We start from the raw sequence: 15,446 nt of genomic DNA on the forward strand, positions 1-15,446 counted from the left end.
ATAATGCCCTTTGTTGTTTTTAGTATTTCACGGAACTCACAACATAGTTCGGAAAATCGGGAAATTCTTGGGAATTTTTAAGACGTTATTTTTCATTCAAAGCGACATACGTTATCGGCTAAAACAACTTTCTTTGGGAATGAATTTTAAGCTTACAATTTGCAATAAGTAGTGTGTGTATTGTGATAAAAAAAAAAAATAATGCAACAACAAAGCTTTCGTTCGTTTGGTGATTGGGATAATATCCAATCACTTGGAGAAGGTGGTTTCGGAGAAGTCTATCGTTGGAGGAATAAATTTACTGGTCAAGAAATAGGTAAATTGCACCATCGCACCATCAAACGATTGAGTTTTATAAATCTTTATTATATAGGTGGTGGGGGCTACAAGTGATTCACCACCACAACCAACAATCAATATGCAATTGCTATAATTGCATTTCAAGACCCTAAACACCTCCTCCCACCGGAGTACTGCTTAAGCTGATCATAATTTTTTATTTAGTGTTTCTTGTGTATAAAAATGTGAGGTGAAAATTGAGTTATCAAAATTGGGTCCAGAAAAAACCCACCAAAATGTTGTTGATAATCTCGAGCAGTGATTCGTTAAATAACACTAAGGTAATAGACACGGTGTCGGTCTATGAAACTTGAAAAGACGTAGCGATAGGAAATTGAATCTACGGCAGTCTAGTGGTCATTTGTATTTTATATATACATAAATAGAATCACATTTTTAGTGTTTGCCTTTTTTAAACGATATGTTGTTCATCGCCAATTGAAGAACGAAAACAAAGATATTCACTGATAAAAAAAAACCGCTTATAGCCTGAACGATTAACAATATGTACATGCTTGCAGATTTGTTGATATAAATAGCTCTCAATCATCCATTATGGATAACAAGGGCACGTAGCACTGCGAACTTCTCTTGAAGCTTGAATGGTTTATTATAGATGAGTTGAGTAGGAATTCCATTAACATGTAAGTTTGGAACTGAGTCGAAAATTTTTGATCGACTCCGGCCAATAGGAATTTTTTATACCGGCTTTAACTTAAGTTCTGAGTGCCCATGATAGTTGTTGTTATAGCAGTGTTGTAATACATTGAGGCGGCAGCCCTTGCCGATGAACGAATCTATCGGGTCAATCCGGTACATACAACCCGGCTGCCATGATAGTAGAAATGGCAAGTCGAGTTAATGGTGCCTGAACGTTCAGCAATTAAGTATATGAGATGGTACTTGGAGTGTTTGGGAGAAAGATCATTCGTAAAATCTATGGATGACTATTATCGAGAGTACCAAAATACAACGATGGCGTTGTCTAGGTCATGTCACAACAAATGGAAATGTCACAACACACTGCTAGAACAACAACAATAACCAGAACTCCGATCCCGGCACGGGATAACTATAAACATCACACAGCCTGGAACATTGACCTCCGATTTGTGTGGTCGTCATATGTAGTTAAAACGAGAAGCTCAGCTGAGAGCTACGGGTTGCGTCCACAGTTTGCGTATAGTGGCATGAAAGTCACCGTGAGAGGTGGGGCGGCATCGGTTCTTGCTTAAATACTGAGTGCCGATGATGCTCGATATGACAGGGAGACTTTTTTGCGCCTTTAAATAACCAATGGCCATCACGTCCCCGCAGCGATTGGTCCTATTGACCGGAACGAGCTTACTCATCTTTAGGAGTTTAATGAGGATCGGTTTCTCCACATGCAATGTGGCTACAAAAACCACAACAACCAGAATTGCGGTAGAAGTGATGACAGGATCTGAGTCACTTTTGGCGACATAACTGTGACTGCAAACGTCAATTTATGGCCCGAGAGTGACAGGGCTAGGAGGAAAGCCATTCGTCGTATATGTGGTCTCCGAGCCAATGGACAGCCATCACAATTTGCCATGGGCGTAGTTACGAATGTCATCCGTGGTGCCAAATCATCCAAAGCGTTGAGATCCGACGAAATATCTACACTGATGCTGAAGAATCTGAATCTACCTGGAGTTGAGTACTTTACTACTGCCCTCAACCTTTTGTTAAACACTCTTATAGAACCCGATGTCTGGAAGATGGGCAGAGTCATCCCGCTACTGAAGCCTGGACCCGAGTTTGAGGGAGTCGTACAGACCGATCTGCCTTCTCTCACCAGTAGACAAGACTCATGAGGCATTACTCCTCTGGAGCCTCGTTGGAGAATTTCCATTCGCCGAGCATTCACATGGATTTCGAAGACTACACAGCACAACAACAGCTTTGCATGCCATCACCGCACACATTTGCCGTGGTTTCAATCAGCCCAGGCCATGTGATAGGACGGTCCTCGTGGCACTGGACCTATCGAAGGCATTCGAAACGGTCAGCCATGCCAAACTATTTGAGGACATCGCCAACACGTCCCTGCAGCCAGGCTTGAAACGCTGGGTCGCGAATTATCTCTATGGACGCCAGTCATTTGTGCAATTTAGGGATAAGAAGTCGAAGCCTTGGGTAACTCCCTGTTTCTACGGTAACAGGGAGTTACCCAAGGCGGGATGATATGTTCGGCACTGTTTAACCTGTAGCTATCCTCCATTCCACCCCCTCCAGACAGCATAGAGATCGTTTCATATGCAGACGATTGTACGATCATCGAATCAGGCTCCCACCTGAAGAAATCGACCCCCCCCCCGGCAAACCAGAGTAGTTCTGGCTCAATTACTTTCCGAAAGATGCAGCCTTCTCAATTCCTACAGAGCTAGGATTGATGCCGACGTGCAAGATGTATGTCCCGATTGTAACCAAAACCTGCGCATAGAAGAATGCGAGTCTGAGCAACATCTTGTGGATAGATATCCACCGCCCAGAAGCCTTAAGGTAGATCTACATGATCTAGAGCGTGAGGTTCAGCGCTACAAGACAGAACCTCTAGATTAAGCGGCATATCAAGCAGGTCTAAACAACATTCATGCAGTCACGGTAGCAGATGCGGTAATTGGCCACCGGGTGAATGTAGTCCTTGGAGAACGACCGCCACCCATTGCAACTGAAGAAATCGACCCCCCCGGCAAACCAGAGTAGTTCTGGCTCAATTACGTTCCGGCAGATGCAGCCTCCTCAATTCCTACAGAGCTAGGATTGATGCCGACGTGCAAGTTGTATGTCCCGATTGTAACCAGGGACCGCACGATACACGTCACCTGTTTAACTGCCCGGCCGGACCCACTCGACTCAGACCCTGTGGAGGCATCCCATCTTAGTCGCAGATTTCCTGGGTCTAGACGCTCAACTGCATCAAGCTGACGAAAGATAGAACACAATAAACTGCTACAACAACAACGATTCTGTGCAAAATTTCAACTCAATATCTATTTTTAAATACTGTTAAGGATCAGTAGGTAGAAGTGTTTGTTGACATTAGTTTTAAATTTGTGGATGTCATAGTCAGGTGGAAAGACATTGGAAGAAAGTCTATATCACATGCGAATTCTCTCCATATTGCATGGTCCGTTCAACTGGCCAATTAATAACAAACGGTAGTATTTCTATCTGTGGAACACAAACCATGGAAGTATCGATAGAACAGCGTCAAACAACCCAAATTACGACGATGCTCAAGGGAAACAATAGAGTTGGATACCCTACCATCGCCAATCAACACCAGCGCTCTTCTCTGAACGCGGTCCAGAAATTCCGCTCCTGATTTGGAAGCTCCAGCCCATTCATGTAAATTATATTCCATCTTTGGTCGGATGTAGGTAGTATAGATATTGAGAAGGTCGGAGATAGTGAAGTAATTCTTGCACCGCTTAAGAAAGCCTAAACACTTGGACGCTTCTTTCCACACTTCAAATAGATGGTTTGATCAACGGACATCATATGGTATCTTCATGCCCAGAACATCAAGAGAATCTGACTGTTCAACCGTCCAGAGATATTAACGATCGGATTGAGTCAGCGAATCGCTTGTTTGACAAAACAACACTGCGTCTTGCGTGCATTAAAATCTACTCTGTTCATTCAATCCCATTTGGAAATGGCCAGCAATTCCTGGCACAGTGTCACATCCATAATACGCTTTCTGTCTTCAGTTTCCCGAAGACTTGGTCATGACAAAGGCTGCTCTCATCCGCAAATGAGTAGAGGGTATTCGAAGTCTGTCTTAATAGATCGTCAATGAAAATAAGAAAAAGAGGCGGAGAAAGGACAGAGCCTTGTGTACGCCTGCTGTCAGTTTGTATTCATCAGATGAGAACCCTTCTACAACAACTCGTATATTCCACCTTCAAGAAAGCTCATTATAAAACGAGAAAAGTCATTACCGACTCCAAAGGCGTTTCGCTTTGATATATGTGAGTCGTGCCAGACTGTATCAAATGTCTTGGAGATATCCAGTGCCACGCCCTTGCTTTCACCAAACTGGCCATAGAGCGACTTTGACGTTTCCACAAAAATACAATCAGGTCAGCCGTGGAGCGATTTTTGCGGTTGGTCACTAAGAAGGCCATTAGACTCTAAATACCTAACAAGATGGTGATTAACAATGCTCCCCAAACCTTGGAGGGAACGGGACATATCGCAATTGGCCGGTAATTGGCAGGGTTGTTCGCTGGGAAGACCCCTCCCGCACGGTATGCAAGGTTAAAAAGATTGCATATTGTTCTAGCAAGCGTCGAACACTTACATGGAGCAAGAGTCGATATACCATCCGGGCCCGGGGATTTATTTACGTCGAGATACCTAAGGACCTTTTTAACCCCCTTGCGTTCGAAAATATATCTGAGGCATCGAGCTCGACACACTCCTGATTGCAGGGAGTGGAAAAGATCTTACCGGCAAGAAAGAATTCTTCGTGAACATTTCAGCCAGCAGCTTGGCCTTATAAATGGGGTCAGTGAATATTTGGTCATCTTTAACAAGAGTTGGGATAGCCGACAAATAGCCCTTAACTTTTAACAAATGGCCAGGAGCTCTTGCTTTCCCTTGGAGAAGCAATAACATTGGCACGTAGACGTTGTTCGTGTAGAAACCAAGGCTGCGGAGGCCGAAGCCGAAGTCGGGGAGCGGTTCGGAGTTGGGGCTAGCGGGAGGCTCAAAATAACTCACTGTTTCAAATTTGAATGAAATCCGGTAATAAATAAAGCCTTTATGGGCTTCAGACACTTTATCGGGAGATCGGTCTATATGACAGCTTTATCCAAATATTTTTCCGGGTCAAGAATTTAACCAGCGCGCATCAAAAAGACGTATCTGTGTCAAATTTCAACTTAATATCTCAATTTTTGTAGGCTGTAGAGTTGTGGTCTTTCGTCTGCTTGATTCTGTTGAGTGTCAAGACCCAGGAACTCTGCGACTAAGATGGGGCGATGCATCAAAAAGACGTGTCTGTGTTAAATTTCAACTCAATATCTCAATTTTTGTAGGCTGTAGAGTTGTTGTTGTTGTGTTCTTTCTTTCGTCTGCTTGAGTGTCAAGTCCCAGGAACTCTGCTACTAAGATGGGGTGCGTCCACAGGGATCTGGGCCTAAGTTGAGTGGGTCTGGCTGGGCAGTTAAACAGGTGACGTGTATCGTGCGGTCCCTGGTTACAATCGGGACATACAACTTGCACGTCGGTATCAATCCTTGATCTGAAGGAGTTGAGGCGGCTGCATCTGCCGGGTCATAATTGAGCCAGAACTATCTGGTTTGCCGGGGAGGTCAATTTCTTTAGGTGCAATGGCAGGCGGTCGTTCTCCAGGGACTACATTCACCCGGTAGATATTTACCGCATCTGCTACCGTGTCAGCATTAATGTTGTCTAGACCTGCTTGATATGCCACTTAATCTAGAGGTTCTCTCTTGTAGCGCTGAACTTCACGCTCCAGATCATGTAGATCTACCTTTTAAGGCTTCTGGGCGGTAGATATCTATCCACAAGATGATGGTTTGGCTGGTCTCTGCGATAACAGCCCAAAAGGTATTGCTTAGACAACTGGTAGGATTTTTGTCTCCTGATGGAGGTAGTCCACACGAGAACTGAGGAGACAGCCTGTCGCTGTTCGGAGGGCGGCATTCTGACAGATCTGAATATTATTCCACTGCGTGTCACAAAGTTGATGAGACCACACTGGCGCTGCATAACTTACCACAGACCGGCCAATTACTTTGTACGTAGTCAACAAGGTTTCTTTGTCTGCACCCCAAGTGCTGCCAGCAAGTGACTTGAGGACCTTGTTTCTACTTTTGACTTTATCGCAAATTGCTGTGGCATGTGGGGAGAATGTGTAAGAGCTGTGAAATGTGACGCCAAGTATTTTGGGACACTTGATGGTCGGAATCATTTCTCCATCGACCATCACAGTCAGCTCAGTATTCACCTCACGCGTATTTGTAGTGAACAATATGGTTGAAGATTTGGTGGCAGATATCTTCAAATTTCTTGCAGCGAAATATGAGCAAGTTGAGGTAGACATTCAACCTATCGCAGATGTCAACAATGGGTGGGGGCCTGATGCCATGATCGTACAATCGTGGGCATATGATACGATCTCTATGCCGTCTGGAGGAGGTGGAATGGAGGATAGGTAGAGGTTAAACAGTGCTGGAGATATCACCCCACTCCCTGTTTCACTCTTCGGCGCTTCGACTTCTTATCCCTAAATTCCACAAATGATTGGCGACCACACAGATAATTCGCAAGCCAGCGTTTCAGGCCTATCTGGAGGAACGTGTTGGCGATGTCCTCAAATAATTTGGCATGGCTGGCCGTGTCGAATGCCTTCGATAGGTCCAGTGCCACGAGGACCGTCCTATCACATGGCCTGGGCTGATTGAAGCCACGACAAATGTGTGCGGTGATGGCATGCAAAGCTGTTGTTGTGCTATGCAGTCTTCGAAATCCATGTTGATGCTCGGTGAATGGAAATTCTCCTACGAGGCTCGGGAGGAGTAATGCCTCAAGCGTCTTTGCCACTGGTTAGAGATGGGAGATCGATCTGTACGACTCTCCCAAACTCGGGTCATTTCCAGGCTTGAGTAGCGGAATCACTCTGCCCATTTTCCAGACATCGGGAACTATAAGAGTGTTCAAAGACAGGTTGAGGACAGTAGTAAGGTACTCAACTCCAGGTGAATCCAGATCCTTCAACATCAATGTAGAGATTCCGTCGGGGCCCAACGCCTTAGGTGATTTGGCGCCACGCATGACATTCGTAACTTCGCCCACGGCATATTGTGATGGCTGTTCATCGGCTCGAAGACCACGAATACGGCGAATGGCTCTCCTCCTTGCCCTGTCTCTCTCGGGATGCACAATAAATTGACGGTTGAACAACCTGGCTTCGGATCAGTCACGGTTATTTCGTCAAAAGTGACTGAGGTCCTGTCATCCCGTCTACCGGGGTTCGAGAGTGGCTTAACAGTAGACCACAGCTTGCCTGCACCGGTGCCTAAGTTACATTGCTCCAAGTGTTCCAGCCATAAATTCCGCTTTCCTTCATTGATAGGTATACCGATCGACTCAGAATCACTTTCTGATTCGATTTAGCCATGTACGTCGGTCTGTCTGCGAGTCCATGTATACTTGTAATCAAGGTACAGGTAGTATTCGTTGTCCAATCGTCACAAAATTTTGCACATGTCACTTTTTTGTCTCAAGCACGAACAATATTTTGGTAAAAATCGGTTCACATTTGGATATAGCTCCCATATATACGTATCGCCCGATTTGCACTTTAATGGCTAAAGTAACTACAATTTTCAACCGATCTGCACAAAGTTTGGTACGGCTTGTTTTGTTACTAATCTTTACCTATCTGCAAGCTGTTTCAATCAAAAAATTAATTGGATCAATTAGTTTCTTCAATGAAACTGTTTTTATACCCTCCAACATAGGATGGGGGTATACTAATTTCGTCATTCTGTAACACCACGAAACGTGCGTCTAAAACCCCATAAAGTATATATATTCTTGATCGTCATGATATTTTAAGTCAATCTAACCATGTCTGCCGTCTGTCTGTCGAAAGCACGCCAACTTTGGAAGGTGGAAAGCTAGACGCTTGAAATTTTGCACAAATACTTTTTATTAGTTTAGGTCGGTTGGGATAATTGGGCCATATCGGTACATGTTTAGATATAGCTGCCATATAAACCGATCTTGGGTATAGATTTCTTGAGCTTCTACAATAAAGAGCGTAATTCTCGTCCGATTTGACTGAAATTTTGCACGTGGTGTTTTGGTATCACTTCTAACAATTGTGCTTAGTATGGTTCAAATCGTATCATAACCTGGTATAGCTGCTATAGAAACCGATATTGGATCACGAGTTCTTGAGGCGCTAGGGGGCGTAACTCTCGTCCGATTTGGAGAAATTTTGCATGAGGTGTTTTGTTATGTACTCCAAGCACGGTACATAACCTAATATAGCTGCCATATAAACCGATCTGGGATCTTGACTTCTTGAGCCTCTAGAGGGCGAAATTTTAATCCGATTTGGCAGAAATTTTGTACAATGGCTTCTTCCATAACCTTCAACATACGTTTCCAATATGGTCTGAATCGATCTATAGCTTGATACAGCTTCCATATAAACCGATCAACCGATTTTGCTTCTTGAGTCTCTACAATGCGAAATTCTTATCCGAATGGACTGAAATATTACACAATGAATTCTACAATGTTCAGCATTCAATTAATTTTTGGTCCCAATCGGACTATAACTTGATATAGCTCCAATAGCATAACAGTTCTTATTCATAATTCTTCGTTTGCCTAAAAAGAGATACTGCGCAAAGAACTTGAAAAATGATGTCCATGGTGGGGGGTATATAAGATTCGGCCCGGCCGAACTTAGCATGCTCTTACTTGTTATACCCACCACCGTAGGATAGGGAGTATATTCATTTAGTCACTCCGTTTGCAATACATCGAAATATCAATTTCCGACCCAACAAAGTATATATATTTCGGATCGTCGTAAAATTCTAAGACGATTTAACGATGTCCATGTGTCTGCCCGTCCATCCGTCTGTCCGTCCCTCTGTTGTAATCACTCTAGAGCCTTCAAAATTGAGATATTGAGCTGAAATTTGGCACAGATACGTATTTTTGATGCACGTTAGGTTCTTGAACGGGCCAAATCGGACCATATTTGGATATACAATAGTTGCTATATAGACCGATTTTCCGATGAAGGGTCTAATGCCCATAAAAACTTTATTTTTCATCCGTTTTTGCTGAAATTTGGAACAGTGAGTAGTTTAAGGCTTCCCAACAACTGATCCAAAATTTGGTTCAGATCGGACTATATTTAGATATAGCTTCCATATAGACCGATCTCCCGATAAAGGGTCTGACGACTTTATTTATTACCTGATTTCGCTGAAATTTGCAACAGTGGGTTATTTTAAGCCTCCTGACATCTGACGTAAATATGGTTCAGATCGGATTATATTTGGATATAGCTGTCATACAGACCGATCTCCCGATAAAGGGTCTGACGACCATAAAAGCTTTATATATTACCCGATTTCGCTGTAATTTGCAACAGTTGGTTATTTAAAGCCTACCGACATCTCACCTAAATATGGATTAGATTGGTGCATATTAAGATATAGCTGCTATATAAACCGATCTCCCGATAAAGGGTCTGAAGGCCATAATAGCTTTGTTTTTTATCCAATTTCGCTGAAATTTTAAATAGTGTGCAGTTTTAAGCCTCCTAACGTCCGACCCAAATATGATACAGACAGAACTATATTTAGATATAACTATCATATAGACCGATCTGCCGATAAAGGGTCTGAAGCCCATAAAAGCTTTATTTTTTAACCGATTTCGCTTAAATTTGAAACAGTGAGATATTTTTAGCCTTCTGAAACCCGACCTAAATATGGTTCAGGTCGGACTATATTTAGATATAGCTACCATATAGACCGATCTGCCGGTAAGGGTTCTGAAGCCAATAAAAGCTTTATTTATTACCCGATTTCGCTAAAATTTGAAACAGTGAGTTGTTTTAAGCCTCAAGACATACGCCCCAAATATGTTTCAGATCGAACTATATTTAGATATAGCTGCCATATAGACCGATCTGCCGATAAGGGGACTGAAGCCCATAAAGCTTTATTTATTGCCCGAATTCGCTGAAATGTCAAACAGTGTGTTCTTCTGAGCCTCACGATATACGACATTAATATGGTTCAGATCGGTTTATAATTGGATATATATTTGCCAAAATGACCAATATTTTGTTTTACGAAACTGAATAGTGATAATATATTGGGTTGCCCAAAAAGTAATTGCGGATTTTTCATATAGTCGGCGTTGACAAATTTTTTCACAGCTTGTGACTCTGTAATTGCATTCTTTCTTCTGTCAGTTATCAGCTGTTACTTTTAGCTTGCTTTAGAAAAAAAGTTTAAAAAAAGTATATTTGATAAAAGTTCATTCTAAGTTTTATTAAAAATGCATTTACTTTCTTTTAAAAAAATCCGCAATTACTTTTTGGGCAACCCAATATTAGACCATTCAATGTCCATGCCGAATTTTGGTGCTTTAAGTTATCCAATTTTCAGCTGATTGTGATTGTATCCAAAGTTCGGCCCGTCCGAACTTAATGCCTTTTTATTTGCTTTTTCTGTATTGGACTAGATCTTAAATTCTTGTTTCTACCTACATTTGAATATACCCTACAACTTTCGCTTCATTAAAGATTCTTCTGCAACCCTTCCTTTTTTGTTCTGGCGTTCCTATTTTAGCGTTCCTATTGTTGTTTTAGCGTTCCTATTTTAAAACAAATTCCAATTTCATTCTTTCGTTGCAAATGGTCTAATAAATGCAGGCAAACACTTTTCGAACACCTTAAAAAAAAGTTCTACAAAGAAAAGTTGCAACAGATATTTATGTTCTTGACCAGGTTGCTTTTCTTTATCTGAGAACATTTATAACTGCAGGAGTCTTCACTCTTCCATAAAAGTTTGAGATAACAAAATTCGCAGAAAAACGTCATGTGAGTTTTTTTTATATCGCCCACAATATGATAGTGGTATACTTATTACGTCGTTCCGTTTGTAACACATCGAAATATTGATCAGAGACCATGATATTGAAAGTCGAATTAGATATGTCCGTCCATCTGTTGGAAGCACTCTAACTTTCGAATGGATAAAGCTAGGCGTTAGAAATTTTGCAGAAATACTTCCTATTAGTGTAGGTCGGTTGGGATTGTAAATGGGCCATATCGTTTGATATATTGTGTTGCCCAAAAAGTAATTGCGGATTTTTTAAAAGAAAGTAAATGCATTTTTAATAAAACTTAGAATGAACTTTTATTAAATATACTTTTTTTAAATTTTTTTTCTAAAGCAAGCTAAAAGTAACAGCTGATAACTGACAGAAGAAAGAATGCAATTACAGAGTCACAAGCTGTGAAAAAATTTGTCAACACCGACTATATGAAAAATCCGCAATTACTTTTTGGGCAACCCAATAGTTGTCAAATAAATCTATCTCGGATTTTGGCTTATTTAGCCTCTAGACGTCACAATTCTTATCCGATTTGGCTGAAATTCCGTATGATGTCTTTTGTTATGATCTAAATCTGTTCATTACCAGATAGCTGCCATATAAACCGATCTCGGATCTTGACTTCTTGAGTCTCTAGAGTGCGCAATTTCTATCCGATTTGGCTGAAATTTTGCACATTGGTTCCTCCAACATCCAAAGTATGGTACGAATCAGTGCTTAACATGGTATGGCATTTTTTATCCATTTTCCTTCGCTGGCAAAGAACTTAACAAATGGTGGAGGGTATATAAAATTCGGCCCGGCCGAACTTTGCAACTTTTTACTTTTATTCTCAATATTTGTTGTAAATAATTCAATTTATATTAAGCTCACTAGGTAATAAAACCAATTCCAGAAACATTTCGTTGTAAATGGTCTAATCAAGACAAACACTATACTAAGGCTCCTAGTATAGATAGAATCAGTCACAATTTGTTCTTTTCATTGATATGAATTTTTATATATTGTTCATAGTACCTCTCTCTAATCAATGCAAATAGTGATTGCGTCGGAAAAGGTTGTTGTATTTTTTTTTTGCTAAATTTAAACAATATGGATGAATCACCTACCCCTTTGTTTTATTATTAAAGGCCTTATCGCTTTCTCACAGATGAATCTGATTTGCGACATACGGATGTTTCGGCATGCAAACGATGGAAGAACGTTTGGTATTTTAATGCATATGCTGTCGTTCTGTTTTTTTTTTCTTCTGGATTTGTAGGAATTTTTTTTAAAAATTTGATTGATATGTGTGTTTTTGCTTTTGTTGTGGGGGACTCCCTTTGGGTTTTTTATACCGGATACTAATATTCTATTTTTAGAATGGCTTCTCTTTTTTGTATCAGAAAAAAACTTGTAAATAAAATATTAATGGATGTTTAAAATGCAAACATTTATAATTAACATAATTTATAAACAAGAAAAAGTAAAAGCGCGTTTAGTTATTTGGGGCGGGCCGAATCTTTTATACTCACCACCAAGGACTTCATTTATAAAGTTCTTCGAATAGAAGAGCGTTTTATACGGCACGTCATACATTCTTCGCAAAGTTTCAGTAAAATTGGTTAAAAGTAAGGAGCCCAATTGATCACTTTGTCATAGATGGAAGCAGGGATTCGGAGCGGAACGGAGCAGACCTAATTTTTTGAACCCGGAGGGGAGCGTATTCAATCTCAAAATCCGCTCCGACAAAATAAAAATCTTTATATACGCATTTTTATAGGGGGTATATTCATATAGTCATTTCGTTTGCACACATCTAAATAAATGGTGATTTTTTAAGAGCTATAGGAAAGTTAAAAAAAAAAACAAGTGAAAGCGTGCTAAGTTCGGCCGGGCCGAGTCTTATATACTTCCCACCATGGATCGCATTTGTCGAGTTCTTTTCCAGGCATCTCTTCTTAGGCAAAAAAAAAAAGGATATAAGAAAAGATTTGCTCTACTATTAGAGCGATATCAAGATATGGTCCGATTTAGACCATAATTAAATTATATGTTGGAGACCTGTGTAAAATGTCAGCCAATTCGAATAAGAGAGATAGATTTATATGGGAGCTGTATCGGGCTATGGACCGATTCAGACCATAATAAACACGTATGTTGATGGTCATGAGAGAATCCGTCGTACAAAATTTCAGGCAAATCGGATAATAATTGCGACCTCTAGGGGCTCAAGAAGTCAAGATCCCAGATCGGTTTATATGGCAGCTATATCAGGTTATGAACCGATTTGAACCTTATTTGACATAATTGTTGAAAGTAAAAATAAAATACGTCTTGCAAAATTTCAGCCAAATCGGATAGGAATTGCGCCCTCTAGAAGCTCAAGAAGTCAAGTCCCCAGATCTGTTTATATGATAGCTATATCAGGTTATGAACCGATTTGAAACATACTTGGCACTGTTGTTGGATATCATAACAAAATACTACGTGCAAAATTTCATTCCAATCGGATAAGAATTGTGCACTCTAGAGGCTCAAGAAGTCAAGACCCAAGATCGGTTTATATGGCAGCTATATCAGGTTATTAACCGATTTGAACCATACTTGGCACTGTTGTTGGATATCATAACAAAATACTACGTGCAAAATTTCATTCCAATCGGATAAGAATTGCGCCCTCTAGAGGCTCAAGAAGTCTAGACCCAAGATCGGTTTATATGGCAGCTATATCAGGTTAGAGACCAATTTGAACCATATTTGGCACAGTTGTTGGATATAATAACAAAATACTACGTGCAAAATTTCATTCCAATCGGATAAGAATTGCGCATTCTAGAGGCTCAAGAAATCAAGACCCAAGATCGGTTTATATGGCAGCTATATCAGCTTATCATCCGATTTAAACCAAACTTTGCACAATTATTGGATATCATAATAAAACACCCCGTGCAAAATTTCATTCCAATCGGATTAGAATTGCGCACTCTAGAGGCTCAAGTAGTCAAGACCCAAGATCGGTTTATATGGCAGCTATATCAGCTTATCATCCGATTTAAACCAAACTTGTCACAATTATTGGATATCATAATAAAACACGCCGTGCAAAATTTCATTCCAATCGGATAAGAATTGCGCACTCTAGAGGCTCAAGAAGTCAAGACCCAGATCGGTTTATATCGCAGCTATATCAGCTTATCATCCGATTTGAACCATACTTGGCACAGTTGTTGGATATCATAACAAAACACGTCGTGCAAAATTTCATCCCAATCGGATAAGAACTGCGCACTCTAGAGGCTCAAGAAATCAAGACCCAAGATCGGTTTATATGGCAGCTATATCAAAACATGGACCGATATGGCCCATTTACAATACCAACCGACCTACACCAATAAGAAGTATTTGTGCAAAATTTCACGCGGCTAGCTTTACTCCTTTGGAAGTTAGCGTGCTTTCGATAGACAGACGGACGGGCGGACGGACGGACAGACAGACGGAAGGACGGACGGACATGGCTAGATCGACATAAAATGTCGCGACGATTAAGAATATATATACTTTATGGCGTCTCAGAGGAATATTTCGAGTAGTTACAAACAGAATGACGAAATTAGTATACCCCCCATCCTATGGTGGAGGGTATAAAAAGACACATAAAATTCCGAAAAATGGATGAAATCTTTATTTGAATCGATAGTACAAAAATTTAAGTTTCAAATTTTGCCCATGAACATTCCACTAAAGAACAGGGGCAAACTCGATAGTACGGTCCATGTAATTTAATGTTTGAAGATTATTTCATGCAAACGGTGACCGCGACTGTGCCTCGGTGTCCAATTTTGGCATACTCTTTCCAACATTTCGGGCGGTATCTCACGAATAAATGCTTCAATGTTGTCTTCCATTGCCTCAATTGAAGCGGACTTGTCTATTTAGACATGAGCTTTAATATAGCCCCACAAAAAATCGTCTTACTTTATGTCATAGTCAATTAAGTGGAACATTTGTTCCACTATCCGAACGTAGAATAGCGTTCCAAGCGCCTCGATCTTCTGTGCTCATTCTAAAATCTCTGACACCTAGTTTCGAGGTGTCTCCCACCACTTGATCTTTCTATCGGGCTTTTGGTGTATTTGCCTTCAAAAGACTTCTTTGTTGGAGCTCTTTCATCCATTCTGACAACATGGCCTAGCCAACGCAGCCATTGTATTTTAATGCGTGTAACTATGTTATATTCGTCATACAGCACGTGGTTCATACGTCGCCTATATTCTCCATTAACGCAAACTGGTCTATATATTTTACGAAGACGAAACTATTAATACAATTTCTAACAGATGAACAAAATCGTACGGAAGAAGTGTAATTTGTCACACAAATAATGTCTCTCATTACACAAAAATACATGCATTGGGAAAAGTACAGCTAATAAGCAGGTTTGTCGAGCTTGGTTTATGTGGTAATTG

At 40.8% G+C, this 15,446-nt stretch overlaps 1 protein-coding gene across 1 annotated transcript in view; it reads left to right on the plus strand.

The window, feature by feature from the left end:
• LOC106088471 (inhibitor of nuclear factor kappa-B kinase subunit beta) overlaps positions 1–15,446 on the plus strand; it is a 54,412-nt gene continuing 38,966 nt past the window's right edge. Inside the window, exon 1 of the mRNA XM_059363153.1 lies at positions 1–316. Coding sequence (XP_059219136.1) covers positions 202–316 — 115 coding nt within the window. The 5' untranslated portion in view covers positions 1–201. The remainder of the gene's footprint in view (positions 317–15,446) is intronic.

The sequence above is a fragment of the Stomoxys calcitrans genome, chromosome 2 (genome assembly GCF_963082655.1).
Source record: "Stomoxys calcitrans chromosome 2, idStoCalc2.1, whole genome shotgun sequence".
NCBI lineage: Eukaryota > Metazoa > Arthropoda > Insecta > Diptera > Muscidae > Stomoxys > Stomoxys calcitrans.